This window comes from Entelurus aequoreus, linkage group LG07 (genome assembly GCF_033978785.1).
Source record: "Entelurus aequoreus isolate RoL-2023_Sb linkage group LG07, RoL_Eaeq_v1.1, whole genome shotgun sequence".
Taxonomy (NCBI): domain Eukaryota; kingdom Metazoa; phylum Chordata; class Actinopteri; order Syngnathiformes; family Syngnathidae; genus Entelurus; species Entelurus aequoreus.
In genome coordinates this window covers 22,811,516-22,832,239 of record NC_084737.1, presented here as the reverse complement: position 1 = coordinate 22,832,239, position 20,724 = coordinate 22,811,516, and the positions used below count along the sequence as shown (strand labels likewise).

The 20,724-nt window shown below is 39.6% G+C and overlaps 1 protein-coding gene across 1 annotated transcript; it reads right to left on the bottom strand.

Annotated features, from left to right (window-relative positions):
• Positions 1-6,754: 6,754 nt before the first annotated feature.
• On the bottom strand, positions 6,755-20,127 carry ppardb (peroxisome proliferator-activated receptor delta b). The gene is made up of 8 exons (XM_062052906.1): positions 19,745-20,127; positions 10,215-10,571; positions 9,979-10,130; positions 9,761-9,899; positions 8,617-8,819; positions 8,236-8,442; positions 7,900-8,143; positions 6,755-7,826 (listed from the first exon to the last, which is right to left on the bottom strand). Exons 2-8 carry the CDS (start codon positions 10,552-10,554, stop codon positions 7,579-7,581), a joined length of 1,533 nt encoding a protein of 510 aa, XP_061908890.1. The 5' UTR covers positions 10,555-10,571; positions 19,745-20,127; the 3' UTR covers positions 6,755-7,578.
• Between the last annotated feature and the right edge of the window lie 597 nt (positions 20,128-20,724).

Genomic DNA, 20,724 nt, shown 5'->3' with positions numbered 1-20,724 from the left:
ATAAAAGTCGCAACACCTTAAAAATTAGTGTTTTTTTTAACGTGAAAGTAAATTAAAGTAATATAATGGCAACACTAAATTGGCCCTAGTGTGTGAATGTGAGTGTGTCTATCTATCTGTGTTGGCCCTGCGATGAGGTGGCGACTTGTCCAGGGTGTACCCCGCCTTTCGCACAAATGCAGCTGAGATAGGCTCCAGCACCACCTGTGACCCAGAAAGGGACAAGCGGTAGAAAATGGATGGATGGAATGTATGAATGGATGTATATATCCATCCATCCATCCATTTTCTACCACTTATTCCCTTCGGGGTCGCGGGGGGCGCTGGAGCCTATCTCAGCTACAATCGGGCAGAAGGCGGGGTACACCCTGGACAAGTCGCCACTATATAGTGTAATATATTTGGGAGGGTTGTAATCTGTTTATGGCTGTTAAGTAGAGGAGACAAGGACATCAGCATGGATCTATAAGAGCTTTAATTTTCAACTCACATGTAAGCAAATGCGCCACAGGGTCAATTCCGGTCTTTCAACAATTGCTATTTCTTCAGAATCAAAATATATATTAATATATTACATATAGCCTATTGTATGCGCATGATTGACAAGTCATGCATGGAAAATTCCATCCATCCATCCAAATTCCATGCATCCATCCATCCGTCGGAAAATTCCGTCATCTTAAATAGAAACCGAAATCGGTTGTGATGAAGTATCCATTTCCACTGGCGACTGCGTCATTCCGGCGCACATAAATGACGTGGCTCACCCATAACAGACGAAAAAAATCACATTCGGGTCACATTGCGTTTAGACTGAAGTCACACTTGAAAAGATCAGATTTTAATCAGATTCAGGACTACCTCCTGATGTGGCCTGAATCTGATGCCAAAAGATCAGTGTTAAAGCACTTTACAGCATTCAGATCAGATTAAATCAGACCTGTGTCACTTGAGGCCAAACAAATCTGATTTGGTGTGCAGTGTAAACGGGGTCTTTTTGGCCATATTGTGTGAAAGTGAGTGGGAATGTTGTCTGTTTATCTGTATTGGCCCTGCAATAAGGTGGCGACTTGTGTAGGGTGTACCCCGCCTTCCTACCGAATGCAGCTGGGATAGGCTGCAGCAACCCCGCGACCCAAAGAGGGACAAGCAAAAGGAAATGGATATATTCAGTATTCAGAGAATAAGAAAACACTTCATATTACTGTCAGGCTTCTGAAAACTAATGTGCATTACTATGGCTCCAAATTCGATTGGATAATTATTGCGAGTCGAAACGCTCAAAAGTGTTTCAAATCTAATATTTTCGTATACTATTGGGCTGTATAATCCATTTACATCAGGAGGTAGTCCAAATCTGTTTGGAATCGGATCTTTTCAAATGTGACTGCAGTATAAACGGCAATGCAACCTGTTTGCGACCTTTACATCATCTTTGGTCGAGCTACGTCATTCGTGTGCACATCTTTTCTTCCTCCTCCTTCAGTTGTTTTCCACCATCTGACGACTTCCCCTACACAACAGCCACGGCACAAACCCAATAACACGCTGATCTGTGGCGGCCAAGTTTTCTCCTTTAGTAGCGACTTCCTTGTTAATTTACAAAATCCAGTCAAATTCCTTTGTTTTCCTTTATCGGACTGCGCCTGTGACATCGAGGCCACATTGGGGCCACATTTGGGCCTGTGCGCATTTATACTGGAGTCTGATAAAGATCACGTTACCTATAATTTAAACAGTCAGCTGTAAAAAAAAAAATCATATCTAAAAAAAATCTGATTTGGTCCACTTTGGCTTGCAGTGTAAACACAGTTTTGACCTCCAGGTTTAGGGGTAGCATTCTTTTGCTCCCTGGCCGATAAATTGTTGATGACTTTAAACTTTCCTTCTTCCTTTCTTTTATTATTTCTTCAACAATCATTGGTGTTAACTGGGTCAGCCTTCACTCTTTCTCCTTGTTCTCTCAACCTTTCTTTTTGACTTTGTTTTGGCATGTTGGTGTCTTGATTCTCTCTCTCTGAACTATACAATTACAGATAGAAGCCAACACTACATTAAAGGCCTACTGAAACCCACTACTACCGACCACGCAGTCTGATAGTTTATATATCAATGATGAAATCTTAACATTATAACACATGCCAATACGGCCGGGTTAACTTATAAAGTGACATTTTAAATTTGCCGCTAAACTTCCGGTTCGAAACGCCTCTGAGGATGACGTATGCGTGTGACGTAGCCCGACGAACACGGGTATGCCTTCCACATTGAAGCCGATACGAAAAAGCTCTGTTTTCATTTCATAATTCCACAGTATTCTGGACATCTGTGTTCGTGAATCTGTTTCAATCATGTTCATTGCATTATGGAGAAGGAAGCCGAGCAAGCAAAGAAGAAAGTTGTCGGTGCGAAATGGACATATTTTTCGAACGTAGTCAGCCACAACAGTACACAGCCGGCGCTTCTTTGTTTACATTCCCGAAAGATGCAGTCAAGATGGAAGAACTCGGATAACAGAGACTCTAACCAGGAGGACTTTTGATTTGGATACACAGACGCCTGTAGAGAACTGGGACAACACAGACTCTTACCAGGATTACTTTGATTTGGATGACAAAGACGCAGACGTGCTACTGTGAGTATGCAGCTTTGGCTTTTTTTTGCGTATGTACGTAACTTTTTTTAAATATATAAGCTTTATGAACCTTGGGTTAGGTGAACGGTCTTTTGGGCTGAGTGATTGTGTGTGTTGATCATGTGTTTGAATTGTATTGGCGTGTTCTATGGAGCTAGGAGCTAGCAGAGGAGCTAGGAGCTAGCATAACACGTACCGTACCGTACGTGCGCGTCACGTACGTAACTTTTTAAAAATATATAAGCTTTATGAACCTTGGGTTAGGTGAACGGTCTTTTGGGCTGAGTGATTGTGTGTGTTGATCGGGTGTTTGAATTGTATTGGCGTGTTCTATGGAGCTAGGAGCTAGCAGAGGAGCTAGGAGCTAGCATAACAAACACGCAGGTGTTATTATGCAGGATTAATTTGTGGCATATTAAATATAAGCCTGGTTGTGTTGTGGCTAATAGAGTATATATATGTCTTGTGTTTATTTACTGTTGTAGTCATTCCCAGCTGAATATCAGGTACCGTGAGTATGCAGCCTTGGCTGCTAAACATTCGATAACTTGACCGTATGTGCGCGTCACGTACGTAACTTTTTAAAAATATATAAGCTTTATGAACCTTGGGTTAGGTAAACGGTCTTTTGGGCTGAGTGATTGTGTGTGTTGATCAGGTGTTTGAATTGTATTGGCGTGTTCTATGGAGCTAGGAGCTAGCAGAGGAGCTAGGAGCTAGCATAACAAACACGCAGGTGTTTTTATGCAGGATTAATTTGTGGCATATTAAATATAAGCCTGGTTGTGTTGTGGCTAATAGAGTATATATATGTCTTGTGTTTATTTACTGTTGTAGTCATTCCCAGCTGAATATCAGGTCACCCCCGGCTCTCACAGCATCTTCCCTATCTGAATAGCTTCAACTCCCCACTAGTCCTTCACTTGCACTTTACTCATCCACAAATCTTTCATCCTCGCTCAAATTAATGGGGAAATTGTCGCTTTCTCGGTCCGAATCTCTCTCACTTCATGCGGCCATCATTGTAAACAATAGGGAACTTTGCGTATATGTTCAACTGACTACGTCACGCTACTTCCGGTAGGTGCAAGCCTTTTTTTTATCAGATACCAAAAGTTGCAATCTTTATCGTCGTTGTTCTATACTAAATCCTTTCAGCAAAAATATGGCAATATCGCGAAATGATCAAGTATGACACATAGAATAGATCTGCTATCCCCGTTTAAATAAAAAAAATTCATTTCAGTAGGCCTTTAAAAATGTATGCTTATATGCTAGGATTAAACTACTTTGCATTTCATTTTGTCACTACCGAAATGATCATATCACCCCCGAAACGTTATCATTTATTTCCTGTGTGACAATTCTAGCTCATTTTGACCATAACTAAGCATAACTAACCAAGCATATGGCTAATAAAACACACATTTGAGTTACATAAAAACATGATATGTTGAATAAAAGCTTAAAACGTTTACATAATAAAATATAATTGGTGTTTGACAATGTTTAAAGATACACACTGATGGTCAGACTTTGAAACACATTTATTTAAAAACTATATCATTAAGTTACTTACCATGCAGCCATGATGGGCAATAATGCAATGTCACTTCCGGGTCACAAATGTAGGGGTGTGGCCTAAATTTAGAATCAGCCACGCCCCTGAAACTCTTGTTTGAGTTTATTTCGAACATGCAAGCATACAACATGATACATCACAATTTCCAGTCGGTAGTGACATAAAAACTATAGACATGATTTTTTTTTTTTTAGCACTTTTTTAATTTAAAAATTAAATCTACAATAAATATATGTCTTTCAACCTCTGTTTGAGCTTAATCATAAATATATTTTAAATTACACCATTGAAACCAATCTCAAAAATGTTTTAAGTGGTATCTTTATACATTTAAATGTAGGGGTCACGATTGGGGGACTGTAGGGCTGTGAATCTTTGGGTGTCCCACGATTCGATTCAATATAGATTCTTGGGGTCACGATTAGATTCAAAATCGATTTTTTTCAATTCAACACGATTCTCGATTAAAAAACTATTTTTTCCCGATTCAAAACGATCGATTAAAAAACTATTTTTTCCCGATTCAAAACGATTCTCTATTCATTCAATACATAGGATTTCAGCAGGATCTACCCCAGTCTGCTGACATGCAAGCAGAGTAGTAGATTTTTGTAAAAAGCTTTTATAATTGTAAAGGATAATGTTTTATCAACTGATTGCAATAATGTCAATTTGTTTTAACTATTAAATGAACCAAAAATATGACTTATTTTATCTTTGTGAAAATATTGGACACAGTGTGTTGTCAAGCTTATGAGATGCGATGCAAGTGTAAGCCACTGTGACACTATTCTTTTTTTAAAAAATGTATAAATGTCTACCGCGACCCCGAAGGGAATAAGCGGTAGACAATGGATGGATGGATGTCTAATGATAATGTCAATGAGGGATTTTGAATCACTGCTATGTTGAAATTGTAACTAATATTGATACTGTTGTTGATAATATTCATTTTTGTTTCACTACTTTTGGTGTGTTCTGTGTCGTGTTTGTGTCTCCTCTCAATTGCTCTGTTTATTGCAGTCCTGAGTGTTGCTGGGTCGGGTTTGGTTTTGGAATTGGATTGCATTGTTATGGTATTGCTGTGTATTGTTTTGTTGGATTGATTAATAAAAAAAAATTATATATATATATTTTTTAATAAATACATTTTAAAAAATCGATTTTTAAAAATGAGAATCGATTCTGAATCGCACAACGTGAGAATCGCGATTCGAATTCGAATAGATTTTTTCCCACACCCCTAGGGGACAGCTACATTTCAATAGAAAGTACCCAACAAAAGGTGATTTTGTATTTATTTATCTTATCACTATCTCAATTAATGCCCGGGGTTTAAACAAATCATATTATAAAGTAAGTAAAAATACATGTTGGTTAAAGGGACAGCACTTTGCTTTTAATTTGGTAGAATGCCCCGCCTAGGGTTTTACTCAACCCAACAACCACCTCTGAAAAAATTGGATGAGTCTTCAAGTCACATGTTCCAAAGGAAGTCGCAAATATTCAGATCATTTGCAAGCCAAAAGTAAGTTCTAGTTAATTTTTTTGTTTTGACATTTCAACTACAACGAGCCTTATTACCTCTTAAATATGTTATTTGTCTTTCAAATACAATTGAGTGTTGAATCACTGTAATGTGCTTAGTGTCAACATGTGATGAGCATAAATTTAATGTTGTTAAATTTTATGTATTGGCAGATTTTAGGCTAAAAACTCCTGTTTTTTCAATAATGAGACATCTTCATTGGAACCTCGCACACAAATGAAAAATGATCATTTGTAAAATATATTATCAAGTTCTCAATAGCAATTCAACTCAGGAGTATAGCGTGAAAAAAATACTGTCCCCCAGTGGGATCATGATAAAAAATAACTGAGAAGTACCCTGGGAGGTGTGAAAAACCCTAATTGTCTTCTTTTGTTGTAACTTTTTTACTTATACACAACAGCTCCTGGTGAAATGAGTCTCCTTTTGATATTTATTAATGTAAATCATTTGCATATGAGTGTGTTGGTAATCCACTCTTGGCCAGACACCTACAGACCGACCGCTCAGCACTCTGCATCCGACCTCTTACAAAGATAATAAACTGTGCAACTTCTCTTGTCTTTATTTCAGGTATTCTCTTTCTTATTCGATTCCTGTCCACAACAGCCAATATTAAAAAAATGCTTGTAAACCATTTAAAAAGATTTAAGGCAAGTGTGGAGATCATCCAATGAGATATTGTCATACAATAGAGGTAGATTAAGATGAATGAGGGTGGATCATATGGATAAAGAAAAGAAGGCCAAGAGCAAATGTGAAACACTTGCAACATTCAATTAGAGCTAAAGGACAAATCCGTCTACAAAAGAAAGCTTGGGGCTCTTAAGGCAGAGTCTGTTTGTGGAATACTGCTCTGGTTTCATAAGTAAAAATCTAAATGATATTCCATGCATGAGGTGAAATCCCTCGCCCAGGAAAAGTTGGTTGGCATATTTAAAGGTATATTTGGTGAACCAAATAGAAATAATACATACAGCCCAATACGTACAGATGATGTGATAGGTCATGTTTTACAAATATAATTGACAATTACAAATGGACATACCGGTAATTACAATGAGTAAACTAAGAAAAAGACACATAAAATGTCAGTTGGTGATCATTTACATGTCTATCTAAAAACAATGACTGTCCCTTGTACTTGAGAGGATCATGTATAGCGCCACTATTCCAAACAGACTGGTTGAAGCAGGTGTTTCGCATGAGAGTGGAAGGATTTGAAATAAAACCAAAAATTAACTTGAATGTCAACTGACAGATGGATAACTTATTGCACAGATCTGCATTCAAAGGCAGCTCCACGCAGCTGTAGCCTGCCTACTTTGTGGCAAAGATAGAGGCCACTGATTAATGATGATGTAAACAAAAGCAACCTGTGCATATTTCGCTTTGACCAAAAACTGAGAACTGTTGACATCCAAACTGATGGCTTTCCTTCGCAGCACGGCATATGTTAACATAAAAGGTTTCCCCTTTCCAGCAAAGCGCTGAGCCAAAGTGAGAGAGAAGCTCACTAAAAACACTACTATCAGCTCAGCACTGCTCGGAGGTTGAAATGGGAGCAGCTTCGGTAAGAAAACATACCATTCTCAGTTATGTGACCTTAGTGGAATTGAGGGACTTGCAGCAAATCATTCCAGACGCTCATCACACGAGCACAAATGACATTGTGTGCTTACGGTACTGACGAGGATGACAAATATGCACATGACATTATGTGGAACAGTGTTTGTACTGAACACAGTGTATTGTTATAAGCATGCATTCAGTCTGTAACAGTATTGCTAAAGCAGTTTGTGCTGGAGATGCCTAATACATGTCTTTGTAGATCTCCTGTAGTAGAGGGTGGAGCGAAGTCTCCGACTCTGTCTTTTTGATCTTTTGGACAAGCTGAGCATTCTCTGTAACAAGCTGGCGCAGGTCAGCCATTTTCTGCAGCAGCTTGGGGAAGAGGTAGACACAGTCAGAGTGGTTTGCTTGCAGGTGGAGGTCCAAGGCCTGGAGGATGTTGTCCTGACTCTGCTCCACCTGTTTCACGTTCATCAAGCCGGGGCGATCTGGAGAGACATGAGTCGCAGTTGAGCAAACATGGGAGAAAATATTGGTGATGAGAAGTCGCTTCCCTTTTACCTCCACAGAGGATAATGGCAGCAACAAAGAGGGCCAGGTCACTGTCGTCAAGCTCCAGAGCGTTAAACTTGACAGCAAACTCAAACTTGGGTTCCATGATCTCACTGAAAGGCTTTCGTAAGCTGCGCAGGAATTCTCTGGTCACAAAGCCTTTACCGTTAGCCACCAAGAGTCCATCTTTGTTCATGAGAGACGGCAGCATCGCAAAAATAGCCTCGTGAACGCCATACTTCAGCAACGTTACCTACAGAGGAGCACACATGCGCACTGCAATGATCTTCTTTCTCCCAAAGGCTGTACATAAATCTTGGGCAGCCGAAAGTGGGGACAACTGACCTGGTCGTTAAGGTAGAGGTCGACAAACCCTGGAATGCTCTTGGCAAACTCGGTGAGCTCTCGCACCGTCTCCACTGTAGTGCACTGGCAGCGGTAGAACACGTGGACCCCGATCTCCTTGGTCAGGGGAGCGCCTGGAACTAACTGGCTCCATACCAAACCACTTTCAGCCTGCCACAGTGTGTCCACATCGTAGATCACAAATGGCTAAGGGCAGGACATCAGTGAGACTTATTTTCAGAGGACATTCAACCTATACTGCTATAGAAGGTGACTTAAGTATATCAGAGGTAAATTCATATAGTGTTTTCTCTGCAGAGGATATGATTGTGAGATCATGTGATAGAATGTTTGGTAAACGGCAAAAAAAAGTGAAAGTACCGATGTGCTGCTGTTTTTTCCCATCAGGATGCTGCGGGCCCTCTTCTTGGTCATACTAAGGTTCTTCAAGTACGCTGTGTTGACTTGTTTGGCCAAAGTTTTCAAGTCCGAGCCACCCGGTTTTCCGACGTTTAGCTCCTCAGCAAGCAGGCCGGCCACCAGCTTCTTCCTCTCAGCCTCAGGCATGCGACCATATCGGATTGCTGAGCAAAGACACAAATCCAAGCACATTGGCATTTTATTCTAGAAGTTTGGAAAAGCCTGAATTAAGTCATTTTTAAAGGCTCTTCTGAATTACCTGACTTGTACTATATATTGATGGACATCACAGATGACCCATTTTTCCAAAGAGTGTGAACCAAACGATGTGTTACTTACTCCAGATGACCACATTGAGTAACTACTACCTCTTACTGTCATATCTCTGAATAGTCTGATTGTTTGATTACCTTGCTTCATTAATCACAGTTATCCTATACCCAGCATCAGAACTTATCCTCTGTTACGTGCTAACTTGCCCAAAGTTTTAGCATCTTCTAGAGTAGGTTTGTTTGGTGTCCTGGCTTCATTTCTTCAGGTTACTGGTGTGTGTAACAGGAAGAGGAAAAAACTCACTCACCCTGACTCACTTGGAAAAAGCCGTTTGACAGGCCCTGTTGGTTTTATATGTGTAAATCTGTAGACCCTGTATATGATCTAGTCTTTTACACTTTCTCCCCAAAATCAGAAGTTCAGGTTTGATGCTTGAATTTATGAAAATGATTAACTCCATAAAGGGAAATTTGTATCAGTTTTTGGGATTAGGCAAAAAGTCATTTAAACTTTGTGCAGGAACTTCTGGCATGAATAAAATCATTTATTTTACCTACAGACATTCCGGGACATTTCTTTATATCTCATTGAATAATGAACAAAATGTTGCAATTTGCAGGAAATGGGTACAGTATCAATGATGGTGGGAATACTGCTTGTTCTAAGGGCTATTCTTAATGATTACAGTAATTACAGTTACTCTATGGGTCAAAGCTGACGACAGCAAGGTTTTGGGAAAATAGTGCAAAAACAAAATGTGAGGATTCTCAGCAGGCTGCAGGTCAGATGAGTGTAAAACCGAGTGAGAGAGTAGAAGACATATCTTACTCACCATCATGAGACATTCCCAAAGATAGGCACTTCTGGAAACGACAATATTGGCACTTGTTGCGATTCTTTTTCTGAATCTTGCAGGAACGCTCACAACGCTCATATTCCAATTTCATTCGCACGGTTCGTCGGAAAAAGCCCTGGTTGGACCAAATAACAATAATACAGTAAGGGGCACACAGCAGTCATACTTTTGAGATTTGTAGTAAAATACAGTACCTTACAACCCTCACAGGCATGCACACCATAGTGGAAGCCAGAGGCCTTGTCCCCACAGACCTTACACTCTACGCTGATGCCAGCGCCTGTGTTGTCTTCTCGACCCAGACGCAGCTGCTCTGACAGCGAGGGAGAAGGTGTGTGGGAAAGGTCTGCTTAGAGAAACGCATCAATAGTGAGGCTCAACATATCCACTGAGAATGTAACAAGAGCTTGAGAAAAAAAAAAGGTCTCACCCGTGTAGCTGGATGCTGCACTGCTGTGATTGTTTTCTTCATCTGGACTTTCTTTTCTCTCCTGGTCCCCTTTCTGACCAGATGCGTCCTCCTTCTCTCTGTCCTCCCTGTCTTCACTCTCATTGGCTTTCAAGTCTTCTAGGTCCGTTTGATCCGACGCACTCGCAGCCCCGCAGCTGTCTGAACCCTGCGACTCCCCCTCTGGCGCCGGCCACCTAACATCAGCCGTATCCTGAGGGGATTTGGGCTGACAGTAGCCGTTGACCCTGTCGTGCTGCTCAGAACCAGTCTGCTGTAACTCTTCCATGGTTCCTGTTGAAGCTGACGAAGTTCCTGTCATGTTGCCATCATAGCCCACTGGTTGACAAATGGAAAAATCAAAGTTAATGTAGTTATTTCTCAAGAATGACATTAAGCTGCTCATACACGTAATGGTGTTGACTATTGCACTTTTGTAAAAACTTTTACTAAAGTGTAACTTACCAAGATGCTCTACAGTTCAGTAACAGTACTGCTGGGTTAGTTTAAGAAATACTTAAGCGCTTAAAGCGCTTAAAAACAACGCACAAATTCATTGCATGTAGAAGTTTCCGAAAGAAAACTGCTCATATGTAAGTATATAGAGCAGGGGTGTCAAAGTCATCTTAGCTCAGGGGCTGCATGGAGGAAAATCTATTCCCACGTGGGCCGGACAGGTAAAATCATGGCTTAGAAACACAACTACGATAACTTCAGATTGTTTTCTTTGTTTTACTTCGGCCCAAAATAGAACAAGCACTTTCTGAAAATGTACATGTCACAAATAATCCTCTTGACAAAACACTTCAAGTTAGTTGAAAATTCTAAGGAAAAAAATCGGTGCAGTTTTAAAAACACCACGAAGACCACAATGAATTATACTTAATCTAAGTGTATCTACAAAGCAATTAAACTTTAAGTCACAGCCCATCTAGGATTGCACAAAAAACTAAATAAAGCATAAATAAAAACTGTGTATCAACTACCTCATTTGTCATTTCCACATATTAATCCTGTGCTAACCAACCAAACCATACAAACTGAGGTTGAAACTATTCAAAAGGGTTGATTTACTCCCTGCCTTTGAGGCATAACTGTGTATCGATAGAAAAATAAAAGATGGTCAATGTGTGAACAATTTCAACAAACCAAAAATACAAACTTAAAAGACTGACAGTATTGCAGTATATCACACACTGTTCATCAAACATATATTAACGTTGTTGCCCTAGGATAAACTGGGTATAACACATGGCACACTGACAAAGCTTAACCTATTGTTACTATAACAATCTACAAGGTTAAGGTTGCTTCTCTTTCTTCCCCTCCATTTTTCTGCATTCTTTCGTATCTCAAGTTATCATTACGTATATGTATTGTTGCATTTGAACAATTGTATTGTTGATAATAAAGGTAAAGTACTGGTATTGTTTATTATCAATAGCACTATTTCTATTGGTATTCATATTGCTCCATTTTTAGTGTAATAATGCTCATTGTCATTTCTGTATTTTTTTATTTTTTTTTTTAAATTTTCGCTAACTGCTTATTTGCTATTACTTTTACCATCATATTTGTACATGTCGTATTTGCTGATGTTGCTCTGTTGTTGTTGTTGTTGTGTTTGCTGTTGTTGTTTTTGTCTCTCTGTCTAATCCCCCTCTTGTCCCCACAATTCCCCCCTCTGTCTTCCTTTTTCTCTCTTTCTATCCCCTCCTGCTCCGGCCCGGCTGCACCAAATGATAATATAAATACATTTAATAAAGTCAAAATACAAGTAAGGCAACAAGAGAAGTATCCTACACTTCTCTTTTGTAAAGTAAATCTGAACAGCCGATATGGGCATCTACATCTGCTATATGATTTGCCCGAGAAGCTGGGCAGGACAAAAAAAAAAATAAAATAATAATAATAATAATAATAATAATCTAAGTGTATCTACAAAGCAATTAAACTTTAAGTCACAGCCCATCTAGGATTGCACAAAAAACTAAATAAAGCATAAATAAAAACTGTATCAACTACCTCATTTGTCATTTCCACATATTAATCCTGTGCTAACCAACCAAACCATACAAACTGAGGTTGAAACTATTCAAAAGGGTTGATTTACTCCCTGCCTTTGAGGCATAACTGTGTATCGATAGAAAAATAAAAGATGGTCAATGTGTGAACAATTTCAACAAACCAAAAATACAAACTTAAAAGACTGACAGTATTGCAGTATATCACACACTGTTCACTTTCTTTACATTTGCACAGAAGACAATAATTTTCAGAGAACTATGTCAATGTGCAGTGTCCCATGCAGCATTTTAAGTGGGGTCACCAATTGTTTGTTTTACGTTGGGTCGAGGGGGAAGTGTTGCAGCCCGCCCGGCTTTACCATGTACCTCTTGATTTGTATACTTGCTCGCCCTGGTATAAACTATTTACCTGCCTAACAAAAATAGTATTGCGACATCCAGTGGACACATTTAGAACAGCAGTTTCTTTAATTTAAAAGAGGTCATCTTGCGGGCCAGATTGAACATGTTCGCGGGCCGCATGTTTGACATCCCTGATATAGAGAATAAGAAAAGTAAACAAAATAAAACATAATTTTATAGTTTATCTCAAGTTCATACGGATAGTGACAAAGTGTTCACTGCAACTGCTACTCAATCTTGTTGTCGAGTCGACTCCAGCAGCAGGTTGTTTCAACAACTTTTTTCCCTGGGGGGCAAACAAGTGTCTTCACAGCCAGCTGCAAGTGAAATCCAAGTAAAAATGCCACATGTATGCACTGTTCTTACATGTGGGACTCGATCAAATAAGTACTATTTTGGAAAAAGTTGTAGAGTTCTTAAGATAGTTCATTATACAGGTAAAAAACAAAGGTTAAAGAAACAACAACAAAAAGGGAAAAATGATTGCTGCTGAACCTGCCACCCTTTTCAAGTGAAGCCTAATCTAAACACGCTCAAGTTTGCAGTGACCATTTTTTCAAGGTCTCTATGAACTTACAAATAAACTGAAAAACCTGTGTAGTTACTTTTTACAGCTTTCCTTAGAAACTATGGTGTGTAATGGATTTGTGTTGTTGTTTAGCGCATATGGTGCAATTTTTACCATCAAGATACTCACCAAATACCCTCCATTACCTTTATTTGTTCTTCAAAATTAACTTTTTATTAAGCCTAATGATTATTTGATTGTTTATTAGGTGTTCTGTAAGATGTAAACGTTAGGTTTAAAAGCTTAGCATTATCATGATACAGCTGTTCATCTTATGTTGATTGTTTTATTGTCAATATTTATTGTAAGTCATAATTAAATGTATTTATGATATTGTCTGTAAATGTATGTTATATTTGTGTGTTTTTATGGTGCCTGCCTTAGGACAACAGATTAAATTTAGCCATTGCAGCTAATTCTGGCATATTTACTGTGATGCTTTGCTCATATGTTGATCAATATGTATTGTCTTAATCAAATAAAGCTATTCAATACAATTCAATACTGTATGTTGTTGCAATGGGATATACTATTTTTGACAATATCTGGTGATTGTATACAGTGGTACCTCAGCTTACAAGTGCCTCAGCTCACAAGTTATTTGGGATCAAGCTGTCCCTGGCAACGAAGAAAGTGAGCGCAAAGGACAGTCCTGAGAAGAAGCGGATGATCTTACATTAAAGAAGGAAATCATCAAAAACTATCACTGAGATATGTCTGTGTGTGAAATTTCAATGTTGATGATGTGCATTCATTAGGAAAAAAAGGATTAAGGTAATGGCAAGCCGAAAAATAGTTTAAACTATTTTCCATAAAATATACATTGATGCTATAAGTGTGTTTGATCCAATGACTCGATTACTAAAATAAGTAATAGCTGCAGCCCTGATTTCAACTTCACTTTCAATTTTGGCTGTATTACAACTATTTTAGCTTGTAACTCTTTGAACTCTCATAGGCACTGATTTTATAGTTAAGCTGTTGCACTCTGTGCAATTTTTACTTTCCACCCACAGTCTGAATGCTTCTGTATATATGTATATAGTATAATATTTAATATTTAAACAACACATTCAGAACATTCATTCTCAGGACTGGACTGTGCACCTTACCTCCTTTTGCACTATTTTTATTTTCTTTCCTTCCTATGTTTTGCATATTTGTAGACTGTCGCACTGATACTGGAGTTGCTTTGAATCTCAATGTACCTGTGTATAGTGACAATGAAAGGCATTCTATTCTATTCTAACCTTGTTACTTTATTGTCATAATATTATTACAGTGATACCTCGGTTTTTGTATACCGTGGTAGCACTTTTATTTCTACTTCTGTGACTTGCGTGAGGAGCAAAGTTCATGTGCCTTACGGGATAAAGTTGTGTTTAAAAGGAATTGCGATACTTGGTGTTGTGTGTATAACCCAGTCCTACTCAAATAGTGGGGTAGCCCCCCCTGGGAGGGCACGGTGCAATGCCGGAAGGGGGCACGTGTGACCTCGGGGAAGATGCTTTTTTGCCTTTCCACAACATGACGAGGGGCAGCACAGTGGTTAGTGCTTGTGCCTCACAGCGAGAAGGTCCGATGACTTCGGCTTCCTCCCACTTCCAAAGACATGCACCTTGGGATAGGTTGATTGGCAACAGTAATTTGGCCACAGTGTGTGAATGAGAGTGTGAATGGTTGTCTCATTGAATGCAATGAGGAGACGTCTTGTCCAGGGTGTACCCCGCTTTGCGCCCACGTGCAGCTGGGATAGGCTTCAGCTACAATACAACATGACGAAGCGCATGTAGCGCTCGGCTTAACTGTTACTACGGTGGGAAAGGAGAAAGATTGGTGTGTTGTTTTCTTTAAAGGGGAACTGCACTTTTTCGAGAAGTTTGCCTAAAATTCACAATCCTTATGTAAGGCAAGCACACATTTTTCTTTTTTTTTAATGTATTCTAACTAGTAAATAAATCTGCTTACAATGTAGCCTATGGTAATTGCTCTATTCTGCCTATAAAACCATGAAAAAAACAACCAAACACTTCCATCAATGTTTTATATACACACTGTAAGTATATGTGCAATGTAGTAAAAGGCACATTAATAATAACATGTAACAATTACATATTTTGCTTATTTTAAGCATATGGCACTGCAGTAATTTCACAACATTCGCGTTTTCCTTCAGCAACATCACTTTACTACATACTGTAGACACAATGAGAGCCAACAAACATAATAAAACATCACTTAAAGGCCTACTGAAACCCACTACTACCAACCACGCAGTCTGATAGTTTATATATCAATGATGAAATCTTAACATTGCAACACATGCTAATACGGCCGGTTTAACTTATAAAGTGCAATTTTAAATTTCCCGCTAAACTTCCGGTTGAAAACTCTTTTGGAGGATGACGTATGCGCGTGACGTAGCCAGTGAAACAGAGGTATGGCTCCCCCATTGAAGCCAATACAAAATAGCTCTGTTTTCATCTCATTATTCCACAGTATTCTGGACATCTGTGTTGGTGAATCTGTTGCAATTTGTTCATTGCATTATGGAGAAAGAAGCTGAGCAAGCAAAGAAGAAAGTTGTCGGTGCGAAGCGGAGTATTTTGCGAGGGAAGTCAGCAACACAACACAGCCGGCGTTTCATTGTTTACATTCCCGAAAGATGCAGTCAAGATCGAAGAACTCGGACAACAGAGACTCTTACCAGGAGGACTTTGACTTCGATACACAGACGCCTGTAGAGAGCTGGGACAACACAGACTCTTACCAGGATTACTTTGATTTGGATACACAGACGCGCTTCCAAACATTTGATCGCTTGCCCGTACGTGCGTGTCACGTACGTAACTTTGGTTAAATATATAAGCTTTATGAACTTTGGGTTAGGTGAACGGTCCTTTGGGCTGAGTGAGTGTGTGTGTTGTGCAGGTGTTTGAATTGTATTGGCGGGTTATATGGACGGGAGCTAGTAGCTAGGAGCTAGCATAACAAACACCTATGTGTTTTTATGCAGGATTAATTTGTGGCATATTAAATATAAGTCTGGTTGTGTTGTGGCTAATAGAGTATATATATGTCTTGTGTTTATTTACTGTTGTAGTCATTCGCAGCTAAATATCAGGTCACCCCCGGCTCTCACAGCATCTTCCCTATCTGAATCGCATCCACTCCCCACTAGTCCTTCACTTGCACTTTACTCATCCACAAATCTTTTATCCTCGCTCAAATTAATGGGGAAATTGTCGCTTTCTCGGTCCGAATCTCTCTCACTTCATGCGGCCATCATTGTAAACAATAGGGAACTTTGCGTATATGTTCAATTGACTACGTCACGCTACTTCCGGTAGAGGCAAGCCTTTTTTTTATCAGATACCAAAAGTTGCGATCTTTATCGTCGTTGTTCTATACTAAATAATTTCAGCAAAAATATGGCAATATCGCGATATGATCAAGTATGACACATAGAATAGATCTGCTATCCCCGTTTAAATAAAAAAAAATCATTTCAGTAGGCCTTTAAGGGTAAAATACAACGATTTCAAAACAATAAGTGGTGGAGTTTATCAATTATCATATCGGAAGGTTAAAAAAATTCAATAGTTGTTGATAAAAAGTCAACACTCCTAATCGGAATATTACAACCTTACTATTATTGGCCTCCATTCTCCAAACTGCTGATTACAAAAACAAATTTGAAATGTCGGTTCCACTCCTGTGACAATAGAAGCAAGCATAGATGCATTACATTAACGGTTACCAAGCGAGGTGCACAAACACTTGCCAGCAAATATGTTACAAAAACAAGTAAAGATTCCCAGGAAGCACAAGGATGAATGCTGAGAAGTTCTGTGTGTTCTCTGCTATCTTTAAAACCTTGTAAACGCAGTCTATGACAAGAGTGAAGGGCCATCTGTATTATTGTGTGCACAGTGTACAAAGGGACAGGGTGCATGCACTATGTACACACTAAGCTGTGTTGATCTCAGGTGGGGGGGCCAAAGGAGAAAAGGGTGGGCAATTCTATGAGTGGGTGAGTGGACAATACTTTCCAGGAAGCCCCCTAGTGGAACTGAACAGTCTACGTAGCATTTTAGCATTGGCTATGACCAGGAAAACAGCCTGTGTCAGCTTACTGGAAATGAACGAAACATGATGAAAAGTATGTGTTGGCTGGTTCCTTCGCTACAATTAATTGAAATCACACATGCTAGCATTAATTTAAATCTAGGTCAGTGTTTTTCAACCCTTTTGGAGCCAAGGCACATTTTTGTTCATTGAAAAAATGCGTAAGCACACCACCAGCAGAAAACATAAAAAATGTAAACTCGGTAGTTGATATTGACAATAAAAAGTAATTGCTGCAATTGTTGGATATAAATTCAAACCATAACCAACCATGCATCACTATAGCTCTTGTCTCAAAGTAAGTGTCACATCACGCCGTGACTTTTTTTGAGTTGTTTGTTGTTTTTCTGTGTGTAGTAGTGTCTCGCGCTCTTATTTTGGGGGCATTTCCTGTTTTGTTGGTATTTTCCTGTAGCAGTTTGATGTCTTCCTTTGAGCGCTATTCCCCGCACCTGCTTTGTTTTAGCAGTCAAGACTATTTCAGTTGTGCGGACGCTATCCTTTTTTGTGTGGAAATTGTTAATTGTCATGTCATATACGGATGTACTTGGTGGACGCCGTCTGCTCCACACGCTGTAAGTCTTTGCTGTCGTCCAGCATTCTGTTTTTGTTTAATTGTAGCCAGTTAAGTTTTAGTTTTGTTTTCCATAGCCATCCCTAAGCTCCAATGCCCTTTTTAGGGGCACTTGCCTTTTGTTTATTTTTGGTTTAAGCATTAGATACGAACCTGACTCTCGCCAGATCCCTGTAGTCCGCTGAGCTACACCCACACAAGGATCTGGGCTCGGAGGCAATGCAAACTCCTTCAAGATAGCAAAAAATAAGGAACCAATCAAGATCGCCAGGCGGGATTTCATAGATGTGACGTAGCGCCGAAGCGACTGTTTGACTCAAACAACAATGGCGACACGCAGTGAGGAGTCGTGTGCTGACATATTTTCTTTGCACAAACGACATCGATCGTCTACTGCAGTGGTTCTTAACCTGGGTTCGATCGAACCCTAGGGGTTTGGTGAGTCGGCCTCAGGGGTTCGGCGGAGGTCAAAACACACCGACTCATCGTGTAAATACAAACTTCTCCCTATCGGCGTATTACGGATACGGCAACAGCAGAAGTCGCACTGATTTGCAAGTGTGTAATTTGTTGTGAGTTTATGCACTGTGTTGGTTTTGTTGTTTGAACAAGGTGATGTTCATGCACGGTTCATTTTGTGCACCAGTAACACTTTAGTATGGGGAAGATATTCACCATTAATTAGTTGCTTATTAACATGCAAATTAGTAACATATTGGCTCTTAACTAGTCATTATTAAGTACTTATTAATGCCTTATTCGGCATGGCCTTATTATAACCCTAACCCTCTAACCCTGACCCTAACCAAATAACTCTAAATTAAGTCTTTATTACTTAGAATATGTTCCCCTAGTGTCCAAATAACTCTAAATTAAGTTTTTGTTACTTATAATATGTTCCCCATACTAAAGTGTTACCAAAAACATAACTTTGTCTTGAATTTGAAAAACATTATTATTTTTTTTCACTAAAGAAGGGTTCGGTGAATGCGTATATGAAACTGGTGGGGTTCGGTACCTCCAACAAGGTTAAGAACCACTGGTCTACTGACATTGCTGCGTTGTTTCAGTAAAAGTTCTCTAACTTTTCGCTCTGTCGTTATCCAATATGTCGGCTGTTCTGTTTTGTTTTGGACTTCCCAGCGTCGCTCTCATCAGCGTCACGGGTTGATTTCGATGTGAGTGGTTGAAGTAGCACGTCATTCAAGATAACGGACAAGCGGTTTATCCAATCACATACAGTAATATTTTTTTTACAAGACCCCGGCCTTCTGAAATACATCTCCTATTGAGAAGTCCCAGATCCTTGTGTGGAGCTCAGCGAACTACAAGGATTGGGGAGAGTCAGGTTATTAGATACGACGTTTACAAAGCAATTAGCTACCTGCTGTCACCTACTGATATGGAAGAGTATTACACGGTTACCCTGCCGAGCTCTAGACAGCACCAGCACTTTATTTGAAGATTATAATTACTGGTTTGCATAAATTATTTTTAACCGAAATAGGTGAAATTACATAATCTCCCACGGCACACCAGACTGTATCTATGCCATCGGGTGAGCACATTCTTTCGGGGGATAATAAGTTAAAGCAATAGCAATCAAAACATAAACAATGGTAGAAGCAGTTATAAGAGCTTTAGGGTCTGTCAAGAGGCCGTCGGAGAGCATTGGCACGACATGCTAACTAAGCTAGTTAGCGCCTAACCTTGATGGACACAACTATGTTAGCGTGGCTGACCCACATTCCCCTATATATGTATGTGTGTGTGTGTGCGTGTGTCTTTAAAAAACACACCGACGCCACTTTACCTCTCCGAAAAAAGTGCTTGAGGTTCACAATCCGTTGACGCACCGACAAAGCGTGGCGGTGCTCCAGCGAGCAAGTGTCGAACACAGTCCCAGAGTTGCACCGCCGATCGATCCGCTGTTGACAAGTTTGTTTGAAGTCGCCAGCTAGCCGCACAAGCTAACGTCACAGGGCTCGCACAAACTCAACATTGACTCGGGCCTCCGTGCTGAAAACGTCCACATAGAGCCAACACATAGAGTCCAAAGAGGGGAGAAACAACCACACGTACACCTTCCGAGGTACGCATTATCGTCCGTGTCGGTCAACTGAGTTTACCGATAATCCCGAACCGAGTGACTTCTTGTTGTTTCCCAGCTTCACTCTGCGTACCCCCCATGTTTAAATCCCACCCACCTCGTGACGTCACATGTCAAGACCTAGCTGCCGCCGGTGACAACAATCCAGCAAATAAACACGCACTTATTTGGCGCTTAGAAATTGTCACACATATGCGGTGATACTACATTTAAACGTCCAATAAACTCTTGAGATACTGCAATGCATTTGCCATGTGTGGAAAAGACAAGCCTTTATTTCAAATGCTAAACACTTTACATATTGTAATATATTATTATAATACAAACCCCGTTTCCATATGAGTTGGGAAATTGTGTTAGATGTAAATATAAACGGAATACAATGATTTGCAAATCCTTTTCAACCCATATTCAATTGAATACACTACAAAGACAAGATATTTGATGTTCAAACTCATAAACTTTATTTTTATTTTTTCAAATTATAATTAACTTAGAATTTCATGACTGCAACACGTGCCAAAGTAGTTGGGAAAGGGCATGTTCACCACTGTGTTACATGGCCTTTCCTTTTAACGACACTCAGTAAACGTTTGGAAACTGAGGAGACACATTTTTTAAGCTTCTCAGGTGGAATTCTTTCCCATTCTTGCTTGATGTACAGCTTAAGTCGTTCAACAGTC